The 20,099-nt window shown below is 36.6% G+C and overlaps 1 protein-coding gene across 2 annotated transcripts in view; it reads right to left on the minus strand.

Moving 5' to 3' along the window:
- SF3B1 (splicing factor 3b subunit 1) overlaps window positions 1-16,817 on the minus strand; it is a 32,936-nt gene extending 16,119 nt beyond the window's left edge. The window contains exons 1-5 of one of the 2 annotated variants that reach the window (XM_019741296.3): window positions 16,761-16,817; window positions 3,846-4,012; window positions 2,534-2,638; window positions 2,033-2,147; window positions 104-183 (exon numbers count right to left, since the gene is read on the minus strand). In XM_019741296.3, coding sequence (XP_019596855.1) covers window positions 104-183; window positions 2,033-2,147; window positions 2,534-2,638; window positions 3,846-4,012; window positions 16,761-16,788 — 495 coding nt within the window. In that variant the 5' untranslated portion in view covers window positions 16,789-16,817. Of the gene's footprint in view, window positions 1-103; window positions 184-486; window positions 1,440-2,032; window positions 2,148-2,533; window positions 2,639-3,845; window positions 4,013-16,760 lie in introns of those variants that run through there. The other variant, XM_019741297.3, reaches the window with a different exon arrangement.
- Window positions 16,818-20,099: the final 3,282 nt, after the last annotated feature.

A 20,099-nucleotide genomic window follows, 5' to 3' on the forward strand; every position in this document is an offset into this window, starting at 1 on the left:
ACTACTACTAAACTGTTACCTGTGCAGCAAATAAAAAGGAAATATAAAAGTCTCTCAACTTTATATTCTTTCACAACCATTAAAACAAAAAGCAGGTGCATACCTCCTCTTTAGTCAAATGCTGTTCTCGCATTACATCCATGTAAGTCCTAGCATTCATTTTAGGATCAGGGGTCTTCCCTCCTGCAGAAAAGAACAGCAACAGGACAAGAGTACAATAAATAAAAGATAATTAGGTTCAACTGATTTATCTGCCCTGCTCTAATATTATGTTATTCCACAATCATTTAAATTTTTTTGGTGGAAAACTTTAATAATTATACATCTTACTTTTTATTGAGTTTGCTGATCAATTTAACCTGTTTGAACACAAACATATCTACAGCAGTTTAAAACAAATATTTTAATGCATATAAAAACAAAATGACAGCACAGTTTAGTCTTCAGAAGTGATGGGTTCCTGGGTTGCTAATCCGGAATACGTACACTTTCTTGCCTTTGTCTCCATCAGCAGTTCTGACTTCAAGCAGCAGAATAGAAGCCTAGAAAATTATCTCTTTACCATTAGTAACACTTTGGAAAGATATTTATATTCAAAACATTACCTGTTGCAAGCTGTTAAAATCCTGACTACAATTAACTACGACTAGGTAAGTTCTTCATACATTAAGTTCTTTCAAAGTTCTAAAACAGTTACAGTTTAGAAAATCTGATTTTTAAAAATATACCTATAATCTTATTCTGATGTCATGTTACTAAAAAGGGCTTCATGCTTTTTAAGTTTTGTTGACCCAGAAACATATTTTTATTTTCTTAGAAAGTATAAATTACAACTAAAAACATACTACTTGAATATATTATTTCTATCAGTCATTATGATGCACACAGAAGAAAAGTGGTTGTACAAAGAGATGTGTTAGTCTCTTGGTTAAAGTTTCAATATTTGCTTTTCAAACTTCAAAATATCTTAAAGAAGCCCAAATATTATAAAACAAGATTCACAAAGGCACACTACGTTTTAGAAATGTGATAATTAGCTATACAGTAGTATAGCATCACAATTTAGGAAAATATAATAAAATTCTAAGACATTTCCTATGCTGAAGATCATGCCCAATTGGTAGTGTCATTCTTTTTGACACTAGCTCTGATAAGACTTCCTTTGGAATACTTTTTCACCATAATCTAGAGAGGATGTGTTGAACTGCACCCTTAAGAATGCAGACAGGACTGGCATATAGCAGTACTGCTGTAGGAAAGAAATTAAGGACAGTTAGTATGGGCCTGTGAATTCTGACATACATGTTTAAATCAATTACAATTATGCAAGTAAAAAAAAATATCCCTACTAATTCATGCAGGCTGAAAAAGTCTAATTTATAAACCTGCAGCAGACTCTCATTTTAAGAAACAGGCACCTAATTTTGATTTTGAAACTCACTCACCTGAGGAAAGCTTCCATCAGGCTCACTATGCCCCTTGTGCTGACCTGCACACTAAAATTAGCAAAACAAGACTCCAACTATTAAAAATATCAAAGTCTTTGTATACATACTTTTGTTTTAACTTTAAGTATGCTTAAAGCAAAGCAGGTGCATTTACTAAACTGTATTTAGAGCAATATGGGGGAGCTCTAACGTGAGAAACAGTTTCTCAAAAGTAATAATCCTAAAATCTAGGATTTGGAATGAAAACTTTCAATAACTTGAAAGTATTTTGAGCAGAAAAACATATTTGTTCAAAGTATAGAAAGCGTACCCAAAACAAAAGTAAAAGAAAAACCTTTAACCCTTTGCGTTTCTATGGCATTGGCTCATTATTTTCTTGTCCTTCTACCTGGAAAGAAAACTTGCATTATAAAGATGAAGAATATGGTACCTGTGACTTCAACCAAATCTATATACATCTATAATAAGGGGTATTTTAAAAAAGAAAAACAAATTCATAAGCATGCCAAAAAAAATCAAAGGGCTAAAGACAACTTAATACAAATAAATTTGTGAATACTTATAGAAAAGTGGGAAAGAATTACCATCTGCAAAAGGATCAAGACGCTCTGGGGAAATTATCATGGTCCGCCTGTGCTTTTTGTATTCATCTTCCCGGTCTGCAATTTTCGGAGGTCGGTGCTCAGCAAATGGATCATACTGAAAAGAAGTATGTCTTACTTAATATCCACTTTATTAAATAACCAAACAAAATACCATAAAAAAATCAGAACACAATAAAACATGCAAAAATGTTTAAATGCCTACTAATAAAAGAAATATCTGTATCATTTTAGGGATGTTAATATGAAAAAATACGGAATATGGAAATGTGACAATACACATATCTACATTTTCATAGTTCAGTTCTTCATAAAATGATTACTTTATAAAATTAACCATTATTTTTAATTCTCCCAAATCAATTCTCTTCAAAACATTCTAAGAACTTGATTCCTAAAACATGTGGGCTTCCCCAGGAATTGAGACATTGTTTTCTTTAGCTAAATAAACACTGGTTTTAACCAAAAAGAAAAAAAAGTCACCTGTTCCGTTGACTGTGGTATATCATTAAGCAATGCCACAGGGGCATGGTATCCTGGCTTCTTCTGACCGAGCAAACTTGTAGATGATGAGTAGTCATCGTCATCCTACAAAGAAATGTCCCCCAAAAGCCATAAAGTGTCAGAACTTGAAAATTTGAATAAATATACAAAGATTCAACATGAAATCAAAAAACTTACTGTGATATCTAAACCCTTGTTCATAAAACTTGTAAACACTTGGGTTCCTTTTTCAACTCAAAAAAGCTATTAAAGAAATGAAATTTAGTTCTCTCTACTCTTTTAAAAATATTAAACAAGGAATGCTTACTGCGGAAGTCAATTAAAATAAAGTAGGTATGAAGAAGAAAAACTTGACCATTACATTTTCTCACAGAAGGCATGATGAAATTTGTTTTTCAAATTTAGAAACCACAAACAGCTTATCTAAAACTCTCCAGTTTCCTTGTTTTTTGAAACGCGGCTTAACCAGAGAAACAAGTAAAATGTAATTAATTTCAAATGTATTTGTTTTCCTAGTAAAAACAGGAAATGTTATATTGTTACTTTACTTGCATGAAAAGTATAACAGTAGGTAACTCAAGATCTTAACACCTCATTGATTTCATTTAAAAATGAAACCGTAATTTCCCCCTCAGCTTCTGGAACATAAAATCATCAGTGTCTGTAGATGGGCATCTAGAAATTTTACCTTTGGACTTTTCAATTTCCTCTTTAAAAAGCACCAGCTATTAAGATGTGGCTTGAATGTCATAAAAATAACAAGTCTATAATCTATATACGTAGAATGTTACTGAACCACACAAAAATAGACAGCTATTTCACCAAAATATAAGCTATGTGGAACACATAGCAACACTTTGGGGGTGTGGTCATCCTCCAACAGGCATGAAAAGTCCATTAATACTAAGATGCCAAGGTAGGAAAAGCAGCACCAAGCTCAAGTCAGAAATCAAGTCACAAAGACAGATGGCTATTTACTATGAAGTCACTTCTCACACAGGCCACTCTAGATAGAGCTCAGGATATAACAGGGATTTACTTACAATGGTTAATGATTTGCAGGTGCTTTGCTGTATAAACTAGTTTTAACATAAAGATTTAGGACTGAGAACTTCCAGAAGTTTCTAAACATTAGAGAGGAAGGACACTTTCAATAGTTTTATCCTCTAAAAGATCTCCCAAATCCCAAAATGTCTCCCCACATTAAACCAGAGGACACTAGCAGAAAATTCCTTTATATTTCTTGCTCTCCATCAAAAAATGTTTGACTCTTGTATACTTTGTAACTTACATCTTCAAGTTCAGTTGCAGCAATTGATGTCACATATCCAGCAAATCTGCTGTCACTTCCACCATAAATTTCCTGATCATAATAACCTGTAGAATCAAGGCCCACTCCTTGAGCTTCATCAAGAGCTGCCTTCTTGCCTTGAATTTCTCGAATCTGTGCTTCAATATCTGTGGGAAAATTAACAGACTTTAATTTCATTTTCCAACACAATGCATTTCCCTACCAGGTATTATCAAAATACTCTTCTAAGTACAGAAACGTAAAAATAATTATACCACTTAAAAAGTTAAAACTGTATCCAGGTACTGATTTTTAATCTATTTAATAAATCTCCTCCACCTTAACAGACAATACTCACGTACAGAAAAGATGCTTACTATGTCAATTACAAATTACTCTTACCTTAAGAATGGGTTACCAAAGTTTAAATTATTGCTGAATTCTAAATCTTTCCCCAACTGAAAAAATAATTCTGTTGATGCTGATTAGGACCAAGACCACCACTTAAGATTATTTAAGCTCAACACTACCAGCAGTGTAAAAACAATACCACGGAGAGTGGTTCTCAAACTTGAATATGGAACAAATACAGATTTTACAGATGTAGACACGAATTTTGTTAAAATGCAACAGGCCTAAATCAAACTCAAGTTTCTGCATTCCTAATAAGCTACCAGGTGATGACCTACACAACTAGGACCACACTCTGAATAGTCAAACAATCAAGTCTAAATTCTTTAACATGGAACTCAGAGCTCTACACAACTTGGTTGCGACTACCAGAACACTTATTAGTTTTATGATTAAGAGTCTGAGCACTGGAATCAAAATGTCTGCCTTCAGAAAAAGGCTTTCTTTACTAATTAATAACGCTATTTAAGTTTGCAACACACAGATTTTCCTACAACATACAATTTTTTTTAAGGATTAAATTACCCAAACACCATGTTCTATGCATAGGTTTGACATTTAGAAGATGCACATATGATGAGCATCAACTCTTCTCAACTGCTTCCCAAACTTGCCAGTTTTGAATTTTGAATTTTGTCAAGACTAGAAAAAAATTAAAAAGTACAGTGAACGCCCACATCTCTTCATCTGTATTAATCAATTGTCTATGTATATAAGATAGAGCAAATATATGTGTGTACGTATGGCTTTTCTAAACCATTTAAAACTCCCAAGGGCCGGCCCGGTGGCTCAGGCGGTTGGAGCTCCGTGCTCCTAACCCTGAAGGCTGCTGGTTCGATTCCCACAAGGGCCAGTGCCAGATGGCTCAGTTGGTTGGAGCGTGGGTTCTCAACCACAAGGTTGTTGGTTCGACTCCCGCAAGGGATGGTGGGCTGAGCCCCTGCAACCAACAACGGTAACTGGACCTGGAGCTGAACTGCGCCCTCCACAACTAAGACTGAAAGGACAGCAACTTGACTTGGAAAACGTCCTGGAAGTACACACTGTTCCCCAATAAAGTCCTGTTTCCCTTCCCCAATTAAAAAATATAAATAAAAGTCCCAATATTTTAGCATGTACTTCCAGATTTACGCTAACACCAGTATTAACATACTCAAAAAATTAAACCTTGATAACGTTATCATCTAATATATAATCTAGCTTCAAATCTCCCCGTTTGTAGTAGTAACATCCTTCCTAGATGCTATGCTCTATTTGATCTATGATCCAATCAAAAAGACATTGCATTTAGTTGTCCTGTCTTGTCTCCTTCAAATGCAGACGAGTCTGGGCCGGCCCGGTGGTTCAGGTGGTTTGAGTGCCGTGCTCCTAAGCGAGGTCTCTGGTTTGATTCCCACACAGGCCAATGAGCTGCGCCCTCTACAGCTAAGATTGTGAACAAAAGCTGGGCTGCCCTGAGCAACTGGAGGTCAGCATGGGCTATGGTGTGCTGCCATGAGCGGCCCAGTGTGAATGGGCAGCAGCCATCGTGAGCGACTAACAGCCGGTGAGAGCTGCTGTGAGCCGACAACCGGCGACAGACTGCCTCAGCTGGGGGGAGCGCAAGGCTCATAATACCAGCATGGGCCAGGGAGCTGTGTCCTACACAACTAGACTGAGAAACAATGGCTTGAACCGGATGGGGGGCGGGGGAGACGGAAGAAAGGGGGGAAAAATACAGACTAGTCTTCAAACTTTTAAAAAAATATTTTAATACCACGTAATTTTAAACTACAAACTGGTATTATTTTAATACGAATAATACGTACGTGTGGGAAGAGTTTCTGTTGTCAGTGACTTCCGTAGGCTAAAAAACAGATGTTTCCATTCTTTCTAGCTTATTACTTTCAACTGATTTAAGCTCTTTGATAACAAGCACTTTAAAAAGCTCATTTACTAGTTTAAAAGGACTAAAAAAGAAATAGGTTTCAACTGCATAATGCAAATGCCCAGCCCTCACCCCCAGCTAAGGGAGAAAACCCTCTGTAGTTCAAGGAGGGTGTGGTTTAAAGTAGAAATGTAGTAACAGCTGGGCCACATTTCCCTGTAGGATCCAGAGTAAGTCTCAGAAACTCAAATTCATGCACTAGGTTTACTACTGAACTAGCAGTCCTAGCTTGTAACCAGATCTCAACTCAAAATAGTGTGTCATAGAGCCACCATCTCCAAAGTTATTACTTTTTCCTGCATCTCTCCCCTCAAACTGTTACAGCAGCCCAGGCAGCCAGGGGCATCGCCATGATTAATCACAAACACAAATATCTTCATTTGAGCTGCATGATTCATTTTACTATTCTACTTTTTCTGTATGAAGTATTTTAAGTTTTAAATCCATATTTGCTACCCCCATGCACACTTTTTCTCCTAGAAAAAAACCTCAGTGGTCAGAAATATTGGCTAAAAGGTAAATAGAGATTTACTCTTCATTTTTTTCCTTTCTGAACATTCCCATTTCTGAAATATTTGAGGTTGTTTTGTTTTTAAACCACAAGGTTCATGTATCACCTTTAAGTAAACAGGTTCTTTTAAAGGACCAGAAGTGCTACTGCCATCAGGATCCAGGCAGGAAACACGAATGGGTGAATCAGACTAGCCAAATAGCCTGCAATCTCCCTTCTATGAAATAAATCTCTGTAGTTTACTGATCACCTACGTCGAAATCATTTGGGTTCCTGTTATAAGAACAGACTCATAGGCCTCAGATACACAGGGTCAGAACCTCCAAGTTAATAGTAGTTTTCCACATTAACACCCCAGAAAACTCATAGTACTTGACCTTCAGTCCCTCCATTTCCAGCCCCAGTTCACCCATACTAAAATTGCCAATTTAGAACATCATTTTATACCTTTCTAGCTCATGTACAAACAAAAAACAGAAAAGGCGTACTGATTCACAAAAATTGCATCATACTATACATCATCACTGCGCAGCTTGCTCCCTCCCACTCAATACATCACAGCTTATTTTCCTTCTAAAGAATTTTCCATTTTAAGTTTTCAGTAGCTAGTCATTTGAATAATGCATTTATTTAAAAACTACTTTCGTCTACTAAATTTTACCTGATTTTATTCTCTCTTCTTATGATCAATAACAGTTTTCTGATTACAAAGACACAAAATATTGAATTAGTGTTTTATAAAGTCTATGTATATCATGACTGGATTCCTATTAAATCAAAATTTAGCAACAAAATTACCTACCCCAAGGTCTTCTGGGGGTATGTAGTTCATTAATTCTAAGGGGAGTTCATTACTAAATTTATACAGGTTGCATGGTTCAATGTTTATATGCAAACCAAGTATACTGTTTCTGTATCTGCTTGAAATTATGGATAAAAAGTGGTTTTTGTTTATATACTGTAAACTGTAGCACATTTACACAAACATCATGTTATCCACAAAATTCAGACAAGATTCCACAAAACCCAGCAGTTATGCAAGTGACAGAATCAAAAACGAAAACTCAACAATTATTTCTTAATAAACTATGTGCCAAAATACCAAATATAATATACTCAAATACTTATGAGCAAACATATGTATCGTTACATTCATCTATAAGGCAGTTTTTGTGCCTGCAATGCTTCATTTCCAAAATACAATTTGTGGAGCAAATATGGCAAACATTAAGAATTGTAAAGTTGGGCAAAGGGTTAAATTGTGTTCATATTTTTTCCTACACTTTTTTATGTTACACTATTTCATAATAAAAAAGTACTTTCAATCTGTAGCAGTCATTTAAAGCATTTTCCCAAATTTTTTTCTCCCCCATCTATGCCAGCACTGGTTTGTAAAACTGCACAACTTCAAATTTTATAAACATTTTACATCTCTGGGAAAGGCAAAGAAGTTGTCTCTAACTCCTCATTTTCAAAGCTAGCACTAAATTACAGCTCCTGGTATGCAGGTATTCCTGTACTTTCTTAAACACGAGCAAATAGATTAATAACTGACAACAAATGATCAATGCATAAGATTTGTTGGCAAGTATGAAGAAGAAATGAGGGAACATACCAAAAATAACTAAAGGCCCAAAATATTAAATAAGACTTGAGGCAAAGGAAGGAGGAAATGTTTATGCTAATCTCTCCCTACTTCAATTATGATCAACTTAAAAAAAAATCCTCTGGGGCTGGCCCGGGGGCTCAGGCGGTTGGAGCTCTGTGCTCCTAACTCCAAAGGCTGCCAGTTCGATTCCCACATAGGCCAGTGGGCTCTCAACCACAAGGTTGCCAGTTCGATTCCTCAACTCCAAGGGATGGTGGGCTGCGCCCCCTGCAACTAGCAATGGCAACTGGACCTGGAGCTGAGCTGTGCCCTCCACAACTGTGACTGAAAGGACAACAACCTGATTTGAAAAAAATCCTGGAAGTATAAACTGTTCCCCAATAAAGTCCTGTTCCCCTTCTCCAATTTAAAAAAACAAAAATCCTCTGTTCCCACCTAATCCATTTCAAATTTAGACTCCCTATAGTTTGAGACATTCAGATGTGAAGATAAAGAGAAATGGATACTGTCTGCTAGAGACTGGACAAGACTAGGACCTCCTAGTAGCCACACACAGGATTGCTAAGAGCTGGCATTCTAATCACCTGACTCCATTAAGTATTCCAGTCTTCATACTGTTGTGTGTGCCTTTTTATTACCAAGTAGTATTTCACCGTATTGTAGTGTGTTTATCCATTCTCTGAGCTTCGGTCAGGTTGTTTGAAGTTTGTAGATTACAAATAAGGCGGCTATAAACATTTGGGTATAGGTTTTTGTGTGATCATAAATTTTAGCATCACCCTAGGAGTAGGACTGCTGGATGGATCTTATGGTAAGTATACATTTAATGTTATAAGAAACTTAGAAAGTCCTTTTGATGTGCAGAGGAGAATTGAATCATTCTGAACAATAGAGGAAGAAGAATTCTGAGAGATGAAATGGAGGGATTAAGGGAACAAGTAAAATGAAGAAAAACTGAGGCGAGATTAGTAAATTTCCAAAGGTCTATGGTGTTAAAAAAAAGGGTGTCAGGAGGTAGAAACAATGTAGATTTGTCAATTATCTGCTTTTCTGGATGAAAGCCTCACTTCTCTTCCCCACCCGACCCTTATCTTCAGTAAAATGGGGGTGGGAGGTATATGGTTTAAAACTCTTGGTTACTGATGCTGATCACTTAACATTTGGAATCCTAAAATGAAGTTATGGGTAGTCTTTCAAATTTCGAGTTGGCACAACCTGGAAGTGTTTTTAAAAAGTCTTAGACAAGAAATCAAAGTATTAGCTAAGTATTTGACTTATATTTACCAAAGAGCCTCACCAAAGGGGAACCTCAAGGATTAGTTTTCAAGAATGTGATTTCTTAAATTGGCATTCCTATTTAAGGTACATGTATCACAGGGATTCGTACAAAACTAGCAGTTAAGCTGGTCAGAAAACTGTGAAAGTATATTCATTGCCATTAAAATTATCATGGGAGGGGCACCTGAATTTGCAAGTCTCATTACGTTTCCTTGCCATGGCTTGTCCAACCTAAACCTGCAGTATGAATTCAGAACTGTGCTTCATTCCTAAAGCCAATGGTTTTCTTGGAGCTTCCCTTGCTGTGGGCCTCGACATCTTGATTGCAGCAGTAGTGGGAAAGTTTAAGAGGGAGTAGTTTTGAGTGTTTTTATTGCCCTTCCCCTTTTCCTCCAGATTGTGAGAAACTATAGGACAAAGGTGCTGCAACAAATGAGTTGCAAAGGGGGGAAAAGAGATGGAAGAGGAACATGAAGATTAAAGACTAATCACAATGTATGGACTTGTATTTGGAACTTGACTCAAACTGGAAAAAAAATGTTTGAGGCAATTAGCAAAACTGAACACAGAATGGATATTTTATTAATTTTAGGTGTAATAATGGGACATTTTTAGTCCTTACATTGTAGAAGTACACAGTGGAAAATGTATAGATAAAATGATACGTCTGGGATCTGCTTCAAAATAATGGAAAAAGTGGAAGGGACCCATGTACAAATTAAATAAAAGTGGTCCTAAGTTTATAACTGCTGAAACTATATGGTTCATTTCACTCTTCTATTTTTGTATGTTTGCAGTTCTCAATAAAAAGTTCAAAAAATTTTTAAACAGTTTCCTTAAGTTTCACCCTTTTTTCTCATACTTGGTTCTTCTTTCTATTCCCTTGAAACCAAGGCCTCTGACCCCAACAGAAAATAAAAGCTTTCTCTTCTCTGAAGTGGAGTCCACTGCTACACATAAACTTTTTTTTTTTCTTAGCTCTTTTATGTAGTATCTTTAACCTCAAAAGCTCCAACTCTGGGGCAGCTGGATGGCTCAGTTGGTCAGAGCGCAGTCTCAACAACAGGGTTGCTGCGTTCGATTCCCACATGGGCCAGTGAGCTGCGCCCTCCACAACTAGATTGAAGACAATGATTTGCCGCTGAGCTTCCAGATGGGCAGCTGGATGGCTGAGTTGGTTAGAGCTCGAGCCCTCAACAAGGTTGCCGGTTCAATTCCCGCATGGGATGGTGGGCTGCGCCCGCTGCAACTAAAGATTGAAAACGGCAACTGGACTCAGAGCTGAGCTGCGCCCTTCACGACAACTTGGAGCTGATGGGCCCTGGAGAAACACTGTTCCCCAATATTCCCCAAAAAAATTAAAAAAAAAAAACAAAAAAAAACCTCCAACTCTTCTGACTCTCTAGTCATTTTTTTCCTTTTCTGGCTTTACTGATCTTCCCAACTGATACTAATGCAAAATTTTCTAAGTGTTAAGATATACCGTATTTGTCGAGTATAATGCACACCCACATTTTTGGCCCCAACTTTCAGGGCAAAAATCTTTTAACCTTTTAATTCAAATTTTTATTTGTTTATGCTTAGGTATTTGATTTTTGTATTAGAAACGAATTTTAGCATTTATTTTTTAAATTTTGAGGAAGGAAATAGGACATTATTGGGGAACAGTGTGTACTTCCAGGACTTTTTTCCAAGTCAAGTCATTGTCCTTTCAGTCTTAGTTGTGGAGAGCACAGCTCAGCTCCAGGTCCAGTTGCCATTGCTCGTTGCAGGGGGCGCAGCCCACCATCTCTTGAGGGAGTTGGTGACCTTGTGGTTGAGAGAACGCGCTCCAACCAACTGAGCTATCCAACCAACTGAGCCATCTGGGAGGCAGCTCAGCTCAAAGTGCCGTCTTCAACCTTAGTTGCTGGGGGCGGAGCCCACCATCCCTTGTGGGACTCGAGGAGTTAAACCTGCAACCTTGTGGTTGAGAACCCACTGGCCCATGTGGGAATCGAACCGCAGCCTTTGGAGTTAGGAGCACAGAGCTCCAACCACCTGAGCCACCGGGCTGGCTCCTAGCATTTATTTTTTAACATATTATGGTACAAGAAATGTCATGTAACAAATAATTACATAACACAAGAACAAATACAAGGTACAAGAAATTTTACATATCGGTAACATAATTTACAATACCATGTTTCCCTGAAAATAAGATCTAGCCAGACAATCGGCTCTAATGCGTATTTTGGAGCAAAAAATTAATATAAGACCAGTCTTATTTTACTATAAGATTGGGTATAATATAAAATAATATATTTTAATATAAAATAATATAAAATAAAATATAGTACCAGATCTTATTTTACTGTAAGATAAGATCTTATACAAGACCCGGTCTTATATTAATTTTTGCTCCAAAAGACGCATTAGAGCTGAATGTCCGGCTAGGTCTTATTTTCGGGGAAACAGTATTTGTGCATCATAGAAGGCCAAGAATTCTTTATCATTGCAAGTTAGCCATAAGTTCAACGAAACCAATTATCGTATTTCTGGATATTATTTTGCATATGGGTATCGCTATTGACTTTTAGAGTTACACTTTTAACTCATAATCGTTAAAAGGATTAAAAACATTTATATAGATACGGAATTAGTACTACCTATGTAAAATGCGCATCCTTATTTACCCTCACAAATATGGGCAAAAAAGCGTGCATTATACACGGCAAAATATGGTAAGCATACATTTTAAAACTAAATTTGCTCCAGTGATCTACAGAAAAGAAATGTCATTATTCAACTGAAATGCCCCTTTGGTGGGGAATTCTGATCCTAGGAATACTTTCAACTATCAGAGAACAAATAGATGTTAATTAACAGGGTGAATTAATTAATAAATTTGTGATTGAGCCCATTTAAAATCTCAATTCATTCAAAAATAGATTTCCATTTTTCATTTACTGAGAATTTACTACTTTTATAATCAGAAAATCATGTTAAAATTAGTTTTCTGACAAATACATCAAAAGTTTTATCTAAAAACTGAGTCTGACATCAAAAGATACCGTGTTTCCCCAAAAATAAGACCTAGCCGGACAATCAGCTCGAATGCATCTTTTGGAGCAAAAATTAATATAAGACCCAGTATTATTATACTATATTACCCTATCTTATATTATTGTAAAATAAGAGCAGGTCTTGTATTAATTTTTGCTCCAAGACTCATTAGAGCTGATTGTCTGGCTAGGTCTTATTTTTGAGGAAACACAGTAGTACTGCAGAACTGAGGGCCTTTTAAAAGATGGGCAACATCCTACCTACTGAGTGTATTTTAAACTAGGATTTCTATTATGATAATTCTGAAATAAACCACCTCTCATCACACCATACACAACTGTTTAACTGCTCCCGCCAAAGTCTGTCCCTCTACCAGTTTCCCTCCTATGCCTTTTCTTTTTTTATGCCTCAGATATTGCTGTGCCCAGATTGTAACACTTCCCTCCTCAATGTGTTTCTATTCTTCATTTTTAATTTGCAGTGTTCTAATTACTGTTTGTTACATGTTACAGAGGCACAGCCTTCGGATGTTATTCACTCACTGACACCTTTTAGTCTGGTCCGTAAGTGTCATCTGTTCTCCAACAGTCAGAAGCAAGTGGTGAGCAAGGATTTCTCAAATATGAGGCTTCTAAAAGACATCCAGAAAAATATCCCAACTCTCAGGCTTTTCTTTAAATAAAGTCGCAACACAATATCCAACTATAGTGGTAAATTATTTTACTGAATACTACAGATATCAATTCCTAAACGATGAATTCCTAATTGATACTAATTAAATGAATTCCTAAATAATTCTACAGAAAAAAATCATTTTCAAAATCTTCAAGCAACTTTTTATTTTTATTTTTACTAACAACATCCATACCGGACTACAAAAGTCTTCAAAGCAATAATTATTTGAATATAGGAAATTTAAATTTTCATCAGATGCAGAAAAATAAAATGACTATTCCAGCCATTCTGCAAGCAAAGAATTAGGGAAGAACACCTTTTCAGCTTTGTGATGCCCAAAAAAAAAAAAAAAAAAATCCATTCAAGGGATGGGCAAATATATGGAATTTTGGGATAATCCACTTTCCCCTTTCTAAAACAGAAAAGAGTGTGAGTTCCCTTATTTGCTAAAGTCAGCAATATCTGAAGAACTGCTAGATGGCAAGATTATGCACACTAATAATTATATACACATGACACTGGGTGACATGCAGCAAGATCCCAAAGACTGCATTTGATCTGAGTAAGTCTAACTCTTTTTATATTTCAGTACTGGAAAGCATAAGCCACACTGACTAGGGTAAACGACCATCAGTTGGTTAAAGAGGATGTTAAGGGCTAATCCTAATAGAAATATTTGAAAGGATTATGATAGAGAAAAAAATTAGTTAGCAGTTTGGCTCAATGATGGGATAAGAACCTGTGAGAAGAACCATACAGAAAGGTATAACAATAAACTACTTCAGTTTGAATACAATATTATTTACCTCACAAGATTCAAGTACAAACAAACTGATGCAGCCATTACTTCAACAATAAATTACAAGGTACAACAAAGAAATGTCTTTATCAGCAACATTATTTAGGATGAAAAGATTGTATAATGTTCTTTACTTACACAATATGATGATGGACAACTCTAAATCAAAAATTAAACAAGTATTACACATTTTAAAAAGCTGCTCCAGTGAGGTTCAAATTCAAGTCCACCTTTCTACCTCAAGCGCCTAAGTAAGAATGGTTGCTTACTCCAAGTCATCCCTCACACTGCAACCAACGTCATTACCTTCCTAAAACACGAAAGTAACCTGTTACCTGGGAGAAAGAAAGCACTTTATTCCATAGTCACTGAAAAGCCAAAATCAAAACTAGCTCAGCGTTCAAAGCTTTCCCTAATTTGAGCTAACCCAACATTTCTTCCTCCCATATCAGATCCCACTTCCCACTTATCTCAGCCAAATAGATGTAGCCAAACCTACCCAACTGTTCAAAGGTCAGTTTAAGTCCCCCCTTTCCGTATAACTCTTTTTAATACTTCCAGTATAACCTCTTAAAAAATGTTGGTGCAATATTCAGCACCCACTATGCACCACAAGTGGAAGAGAAAACCTTAACACAACAGAATATTTTAAATAATATAACAAATTTATAGAGTGCTATAGTTACATAAAAACAAGCAAGCAAAAAACCCAAAACTAATTCTGCTCCAGGTTATCAGAGATGGCTTCAAAAGTGAAAATAGAGATGGACCATGAAGGACTAGAGTTCTCCAGGAAAATGATGTAAGGAAATAAAGGAAGAAACAATGTAAATATTTCTACTAAAAATGTATCACCCTCTGTCTTATACTCCATAGTGATGGACAATGTCTTGTACACAGAAAAGTGCTCATACGTTAAACTCAATGTTCCAATATTTTTTATGGCATCTGTTAATTCATATTGACAAAGCATAATCCCCCCACCCAAAATGGCAATTTGGGCCAGTAAATTTGAGTCTTCTATAGCCCAAAGCTTTTAACCGGTGGTTTTCTAAAAATGCACTGAAACTAATCAGAACTTTATTTTTCCTGTCCAAAAGTACCTTATGATGAAAATATCAATAAGTAATCAAAGCCACAAAAATGCCCCAAATGAATAATCTATTCCTGAATGAACAAAAATGTCAACATCTTCACATTTTCTAATTATTTTGCAAAAGGTATGTTGAGATAGACTAAAGAGAGAAAAATAAGTGCCTAAAAACACTTCTACGTTAAAATTAAAACAGTGCTTAAATCTTAAATACCTAACAACATTAAGAATATTAAAGTCACTGCTAACTCATTAACACGTTTCATTAACTGCAGAAAGCTGGACTTCAGTTCCTATGTGTGTCACAACTATTCAATAGAATTCACATTCCAGTCCTAATCAGCCTTTCCAGTTTCATCTACTTTTTCCCTCCTGGTACCTTTATCCTGCCACAGCCAACTATACTCCATCACACCTTTCACAACTCACCGCTGTTACAAGATGTTGTCTCAGGCTCAAATGTCCTCCTCTAATTTAAAACAGATCATCCTTTTAGACCAGAGACAAGTCATCTCCTCTATGAAATAGCTCTAAGCATAAAAGAATCACTGTTACCCAGGTTCCCAGAACATGCTGCATTCATTTGCCTCACAAAAGAATGAAAATGTATATGCATCTGTCTTCCCATTAGACTGTAAAACTTTTCATGGCCTTAGTCTTTATGATACCTCTCACAGACCAATATGGAGCCAGGCACCCAGGAACTATGTGTGAAACAAAAGTGACTCTCTTGGAAGCTTCGTGTCTGATGAAAATTTCAGATTCCAACTCAGAAAACAAGGAACGCTACTTCAATTTCTCATACCTCATCTTTTCTGAAAAATGACCCTATTCCCTGTCATTTCTGGATACTCCCTAGTGAACTCTAGCCTATTCCCAACATTTTCCTAATTTTATATACTTCGTACTCCATAAAACGATCAACTACCTTGAAAGCTTTGTCCATTAAAAAAAGTAATGAGCCTTTCCCTCATCCACCAATACTCAGTCTCCAACGAAAAAGATTATACTAAAAGTAATCAAGGGAGGAAAAAACTACCAGATTTTATTCACAAATCTTTTCGTACAAATAAAAAAAGGTATCTCAGACGCCAGCACACACACAAATTAGCCAAGGTTAAGAATAACGGACCTCGGTTTAACTAAATTCGATTTAGGGCAGCCCGAGAGCGGCTGCCGTATTTCAGTGTTTTTCTGACTCTCCTATGCACAAACTATGCCGACGATAGTTCCGAGGGAGACTAGCTCCCTCGCCCGATTTCCCTGTCCCTTGCTCTAAAATCCTCCTTAGCGAGCCGTTTAGACAAGGCCCTCCAGTTAGAGAAGAAAAGCAACCCTGAAGTACCAACACCCAAACACGGAACAAAGCGCCTGTCGGAGATGCAAGAGTAAGACGCCATTACGTGGGGCAGTGGCCTGCGCCGCTGGCGCCGAGGGGACCACACGGGAACTGAAGCGCGGCTCAGCCCCCACGAAAGAAACCAAAGGAAGAGACAGAAGCTAAGAGGGGATCATTTTAGCAGTCTGAGCAGCGGAGAAGACTCGTAACTAGTGGGAAACCGCTTACCTTCGTGAGTCTTGGCAATCTTCGCCATTTTGTCCACTCGAACACACAGACGGAAGCGGCGCTCCCAAGAACTTCCGCTCGTCGCCGCTGCCACGGAGAAAAATAGCAGTGGGCTGTTCTCTGCGCAGGCGCCAAGCGGGAGCGCGCACCGTCGACTGACACGTGACAGAGCAGCCACCTAGGTGGAATAGAGGTGCATTGTGGGTGGGGGAGGAGCCTGGAGAGTGCCTCGAGGCAGTTTCCGTGGTGTTCCAGAAAAGGACCGGACGAGCCATCGTGCCTTTAAGTGAGTAACTCTGCCCTGGAGGAAAGTAAATTACGCGAGGGCAGTTAAGAACGGTCACTGAAAAATACGCTTTCTGGAACGGCTGGAAGAAACCGCAGACTTTCAATCCCCTTTCTCCAAATTCAACGGAAGGCGTCTGGGGACCAAATAAAATAGCTTTCTTTAGAATGTCTCAGCTGTTGCAGTGCTTAGTTATGGAAAGAGTGATCCTTCGCGTTGTAATTCAAGGTCATTTTTCCTTTAAATAATTACCATTTGCGTAGGAGTTTCGTTTACTACATTTGTTTCCAAACACTATTGAACCTTACAAACAGCCCAGTAAAATGGGCAAATTGTTGCTAAAGCAATTTTAAAGTGAGAGAAAAACCATGGTGGGGGTATATAAGAATTGTGCAACGTCACACAGTTACTAAGTAAACATCAGGAATTCTGCCACCCTTTTAAAGTCTTTTAATTTTATAGGTTCTTAGAAAACCACTGATCTTCAGCATTAACAGTGATGAAATGCCTCACAGTCCTAATCGTCATTCCTAAATCAGGAATTTTTTTAAAAAATCAGAATATGGAGGTCTTTTTTTTTTTTTTTCCTGTGCATCAATTATACTAGCATAACCTTGTACTGTCACTCTGGCCTTGGACTTCGGAGTTGAAAAAGAACAGAACTTTCAGAAAGGAGTCTGGTAGAGGAAGTAGCATAACAGGGATCAAGGTTAGAGCCATTACAAAGAAAACAGTTTACCTAGCTGTGTAATAGAGTCACAACACAATACTTAGATACTTTAGTAACTAAAAAGTGGGATTTTTATTAGCATGAATGAAAAAAACTTGATGGGTTAAAATTTTCAACTGTTTGATTTAATGTTTTAATTTAAGTTTAAACAATAGTTGAGGGAGGAAGGAGATAAGAGAACTGTTGGTTATTACACAAATTATTGATAAATTCTAGTGCTCGCTTCGGCAGCACATATACTAAAATTGATAAATTCTAGTTCTTGGATTAGAAGAGAATCCATAGATAGATACTCCTTTTACAAATTGGTTTATAACCTACCCATAGATTACATATATTATTTTATATATACAAAATAGCATATTTTAAAATAATAAAAGGAAAATGAGAAATAAGGAATTAGAGAAGGGTGTTATTATTATCCATCAATAATCAACAAATGAAAAGAATTCATATCGACAAAAAGAATCACAATCATGTTGCATTTCTTGGCTCATGTTTTTTGCAAAAAAAAGATAAATTTATGTATAACAGGCGATCACAGTCACGTAAAAATATATGCAAAGGAAATTTACCAAAATATTAATAGTGAATGTTTATGAATGGTGGAATTATGAGAGGTTTTTTTCTTTATAATTTTTAGTATTTTCCATATACTCTGCTATAAGCTTGTGTTATTTTATAAACAGAGAAAAAAGAAATGTATTACAGAAATGAAAATCATCTGCAAAGTAGGTATCACATATCCTTTGTCTTTCCAAGATAGAAGCTGCATTGGCTGGCCACTTCGTATTATGTACACATTTCTTTAGGATCCTAGGTATCAAGTTAATTTTGTAGGTCAAGGGCATATATGGGATGGTGAGATATGAGAGACTTTGCCTAAGATCAAGGGAAACTCCCTTCTAATAGTCGTCTTCTAAGGACTAACTTGTCTTTAATAAAACAGTGACTTGGATATCCAGACAGTAAGAAAAAACAGGTTTTTCAATAAGTAACTTTAATTTTTTATTTTCAAAATCAATAAATAATAATTAGATATTACTTAAAATAGGCTTTCTACCCTATTCTGGTGAGGTTTTTTTGTTTCAAACATCAGAAGGGGTGACCACCCCCCCTTTTTATAACACAGACAATCAACATTGATGACATCCAATTAAAAGGAAAAATCCATTCCTTTTTTAATCAAGGGCACTTGGAGGCTAGCTGTTCCTAATGTCAAAAAAAGAAAAGAAAAATATTGCATTTTGCACAACAAAATGAAAAGACAACCTACTGAATGGGAGAAGATATTCACAAATGATACATCCAATAAGGGGTTAATCTCCAAACTATAATAGGAATTCATACAATTTAACACCAAAAAACAAACAATGCAATTAAAAAATGGGCAGAGGGGGCGGCCGGTTAGCTCAGTTAGTTAGAGTATGGTGCTCTTACCAAGGTTGCCGGTTGGATCCCCACATGGGCCACTGTGAGCTGCGCCCTCCACAACTAGATTGAAACAACTACTTGACTTGGAGCTGATGAGTCCTGACGAAACACACTTAAGATAAATAAAAGTTTGAAAAAAAAAATGGGCAGAGGACCTAAATAAACATTTCTCCAAACAAAACATATGTCAACAGACATATAAAAAGATACTCAACGTTACTAATAATGAGGGAAATGCAAATCAAAATATCATTTCACACCTGTCAGAATGCCTATCATAAAAAAATCAACAAATATAATAAGTGTTGGCAAGGCTGTTGAGAAAAGGGAACTCTAGTGCACTGTGCACTGTCGGGTGACTGTAAATTGGTACAGCCACTATGGAAAACAATATGGAGATGCCTCGAAAAAATTAAAAATAGAGCTACCATATAACTCAGCAATACCAAATCTAGGAATTTATCCAAAAGTGGAAAAAAACACTAATTCAAAAAGATATATGCACCCCCATGTTCATTGCAGCATTATTTACAATAGCCAAGATATGCAAGATACCTAGGTGTCCATCAGTAAATGAATGAAGATGTGATATACAAACACACACACAGACACACACACACACACACACACACAATGGAATATTACTTAACAATAAAAAAAAATAAAATCTTGCCATTTGTGACAACATGGATAGGCCTAGAGGGTATTATGCTAAGTGAAGTAAGTCAGAGAAAGACAAATACTGTATGATTTCACTTATATGTGGAATCAAAAAAGTAAAACGAATAAACAAAACAGAAACAGACCCATAGATATAAAGAACAAGCTGATGATTGCCAAAGGGGCAGTTGGTTGGAGAACGGGTAAAAAAGAAAAAAATAAACACACA

The sequence above is a fragment of the Rhinolophus sinicus genome, chromosome 17, assembly GCF_057876585.1.
Source record: "Rhinolophus sinicus isolate RSI-liver-muscle chromosome 17, RSI-T2T, whole genome shotgun sequence".
Lineage (NCBI taxonomy): Eukaryota > Metazoa > Chordata > Mammalia > Chiroptera > Rhinolophidae > Rhinolophus > Rhinolophus sinicus.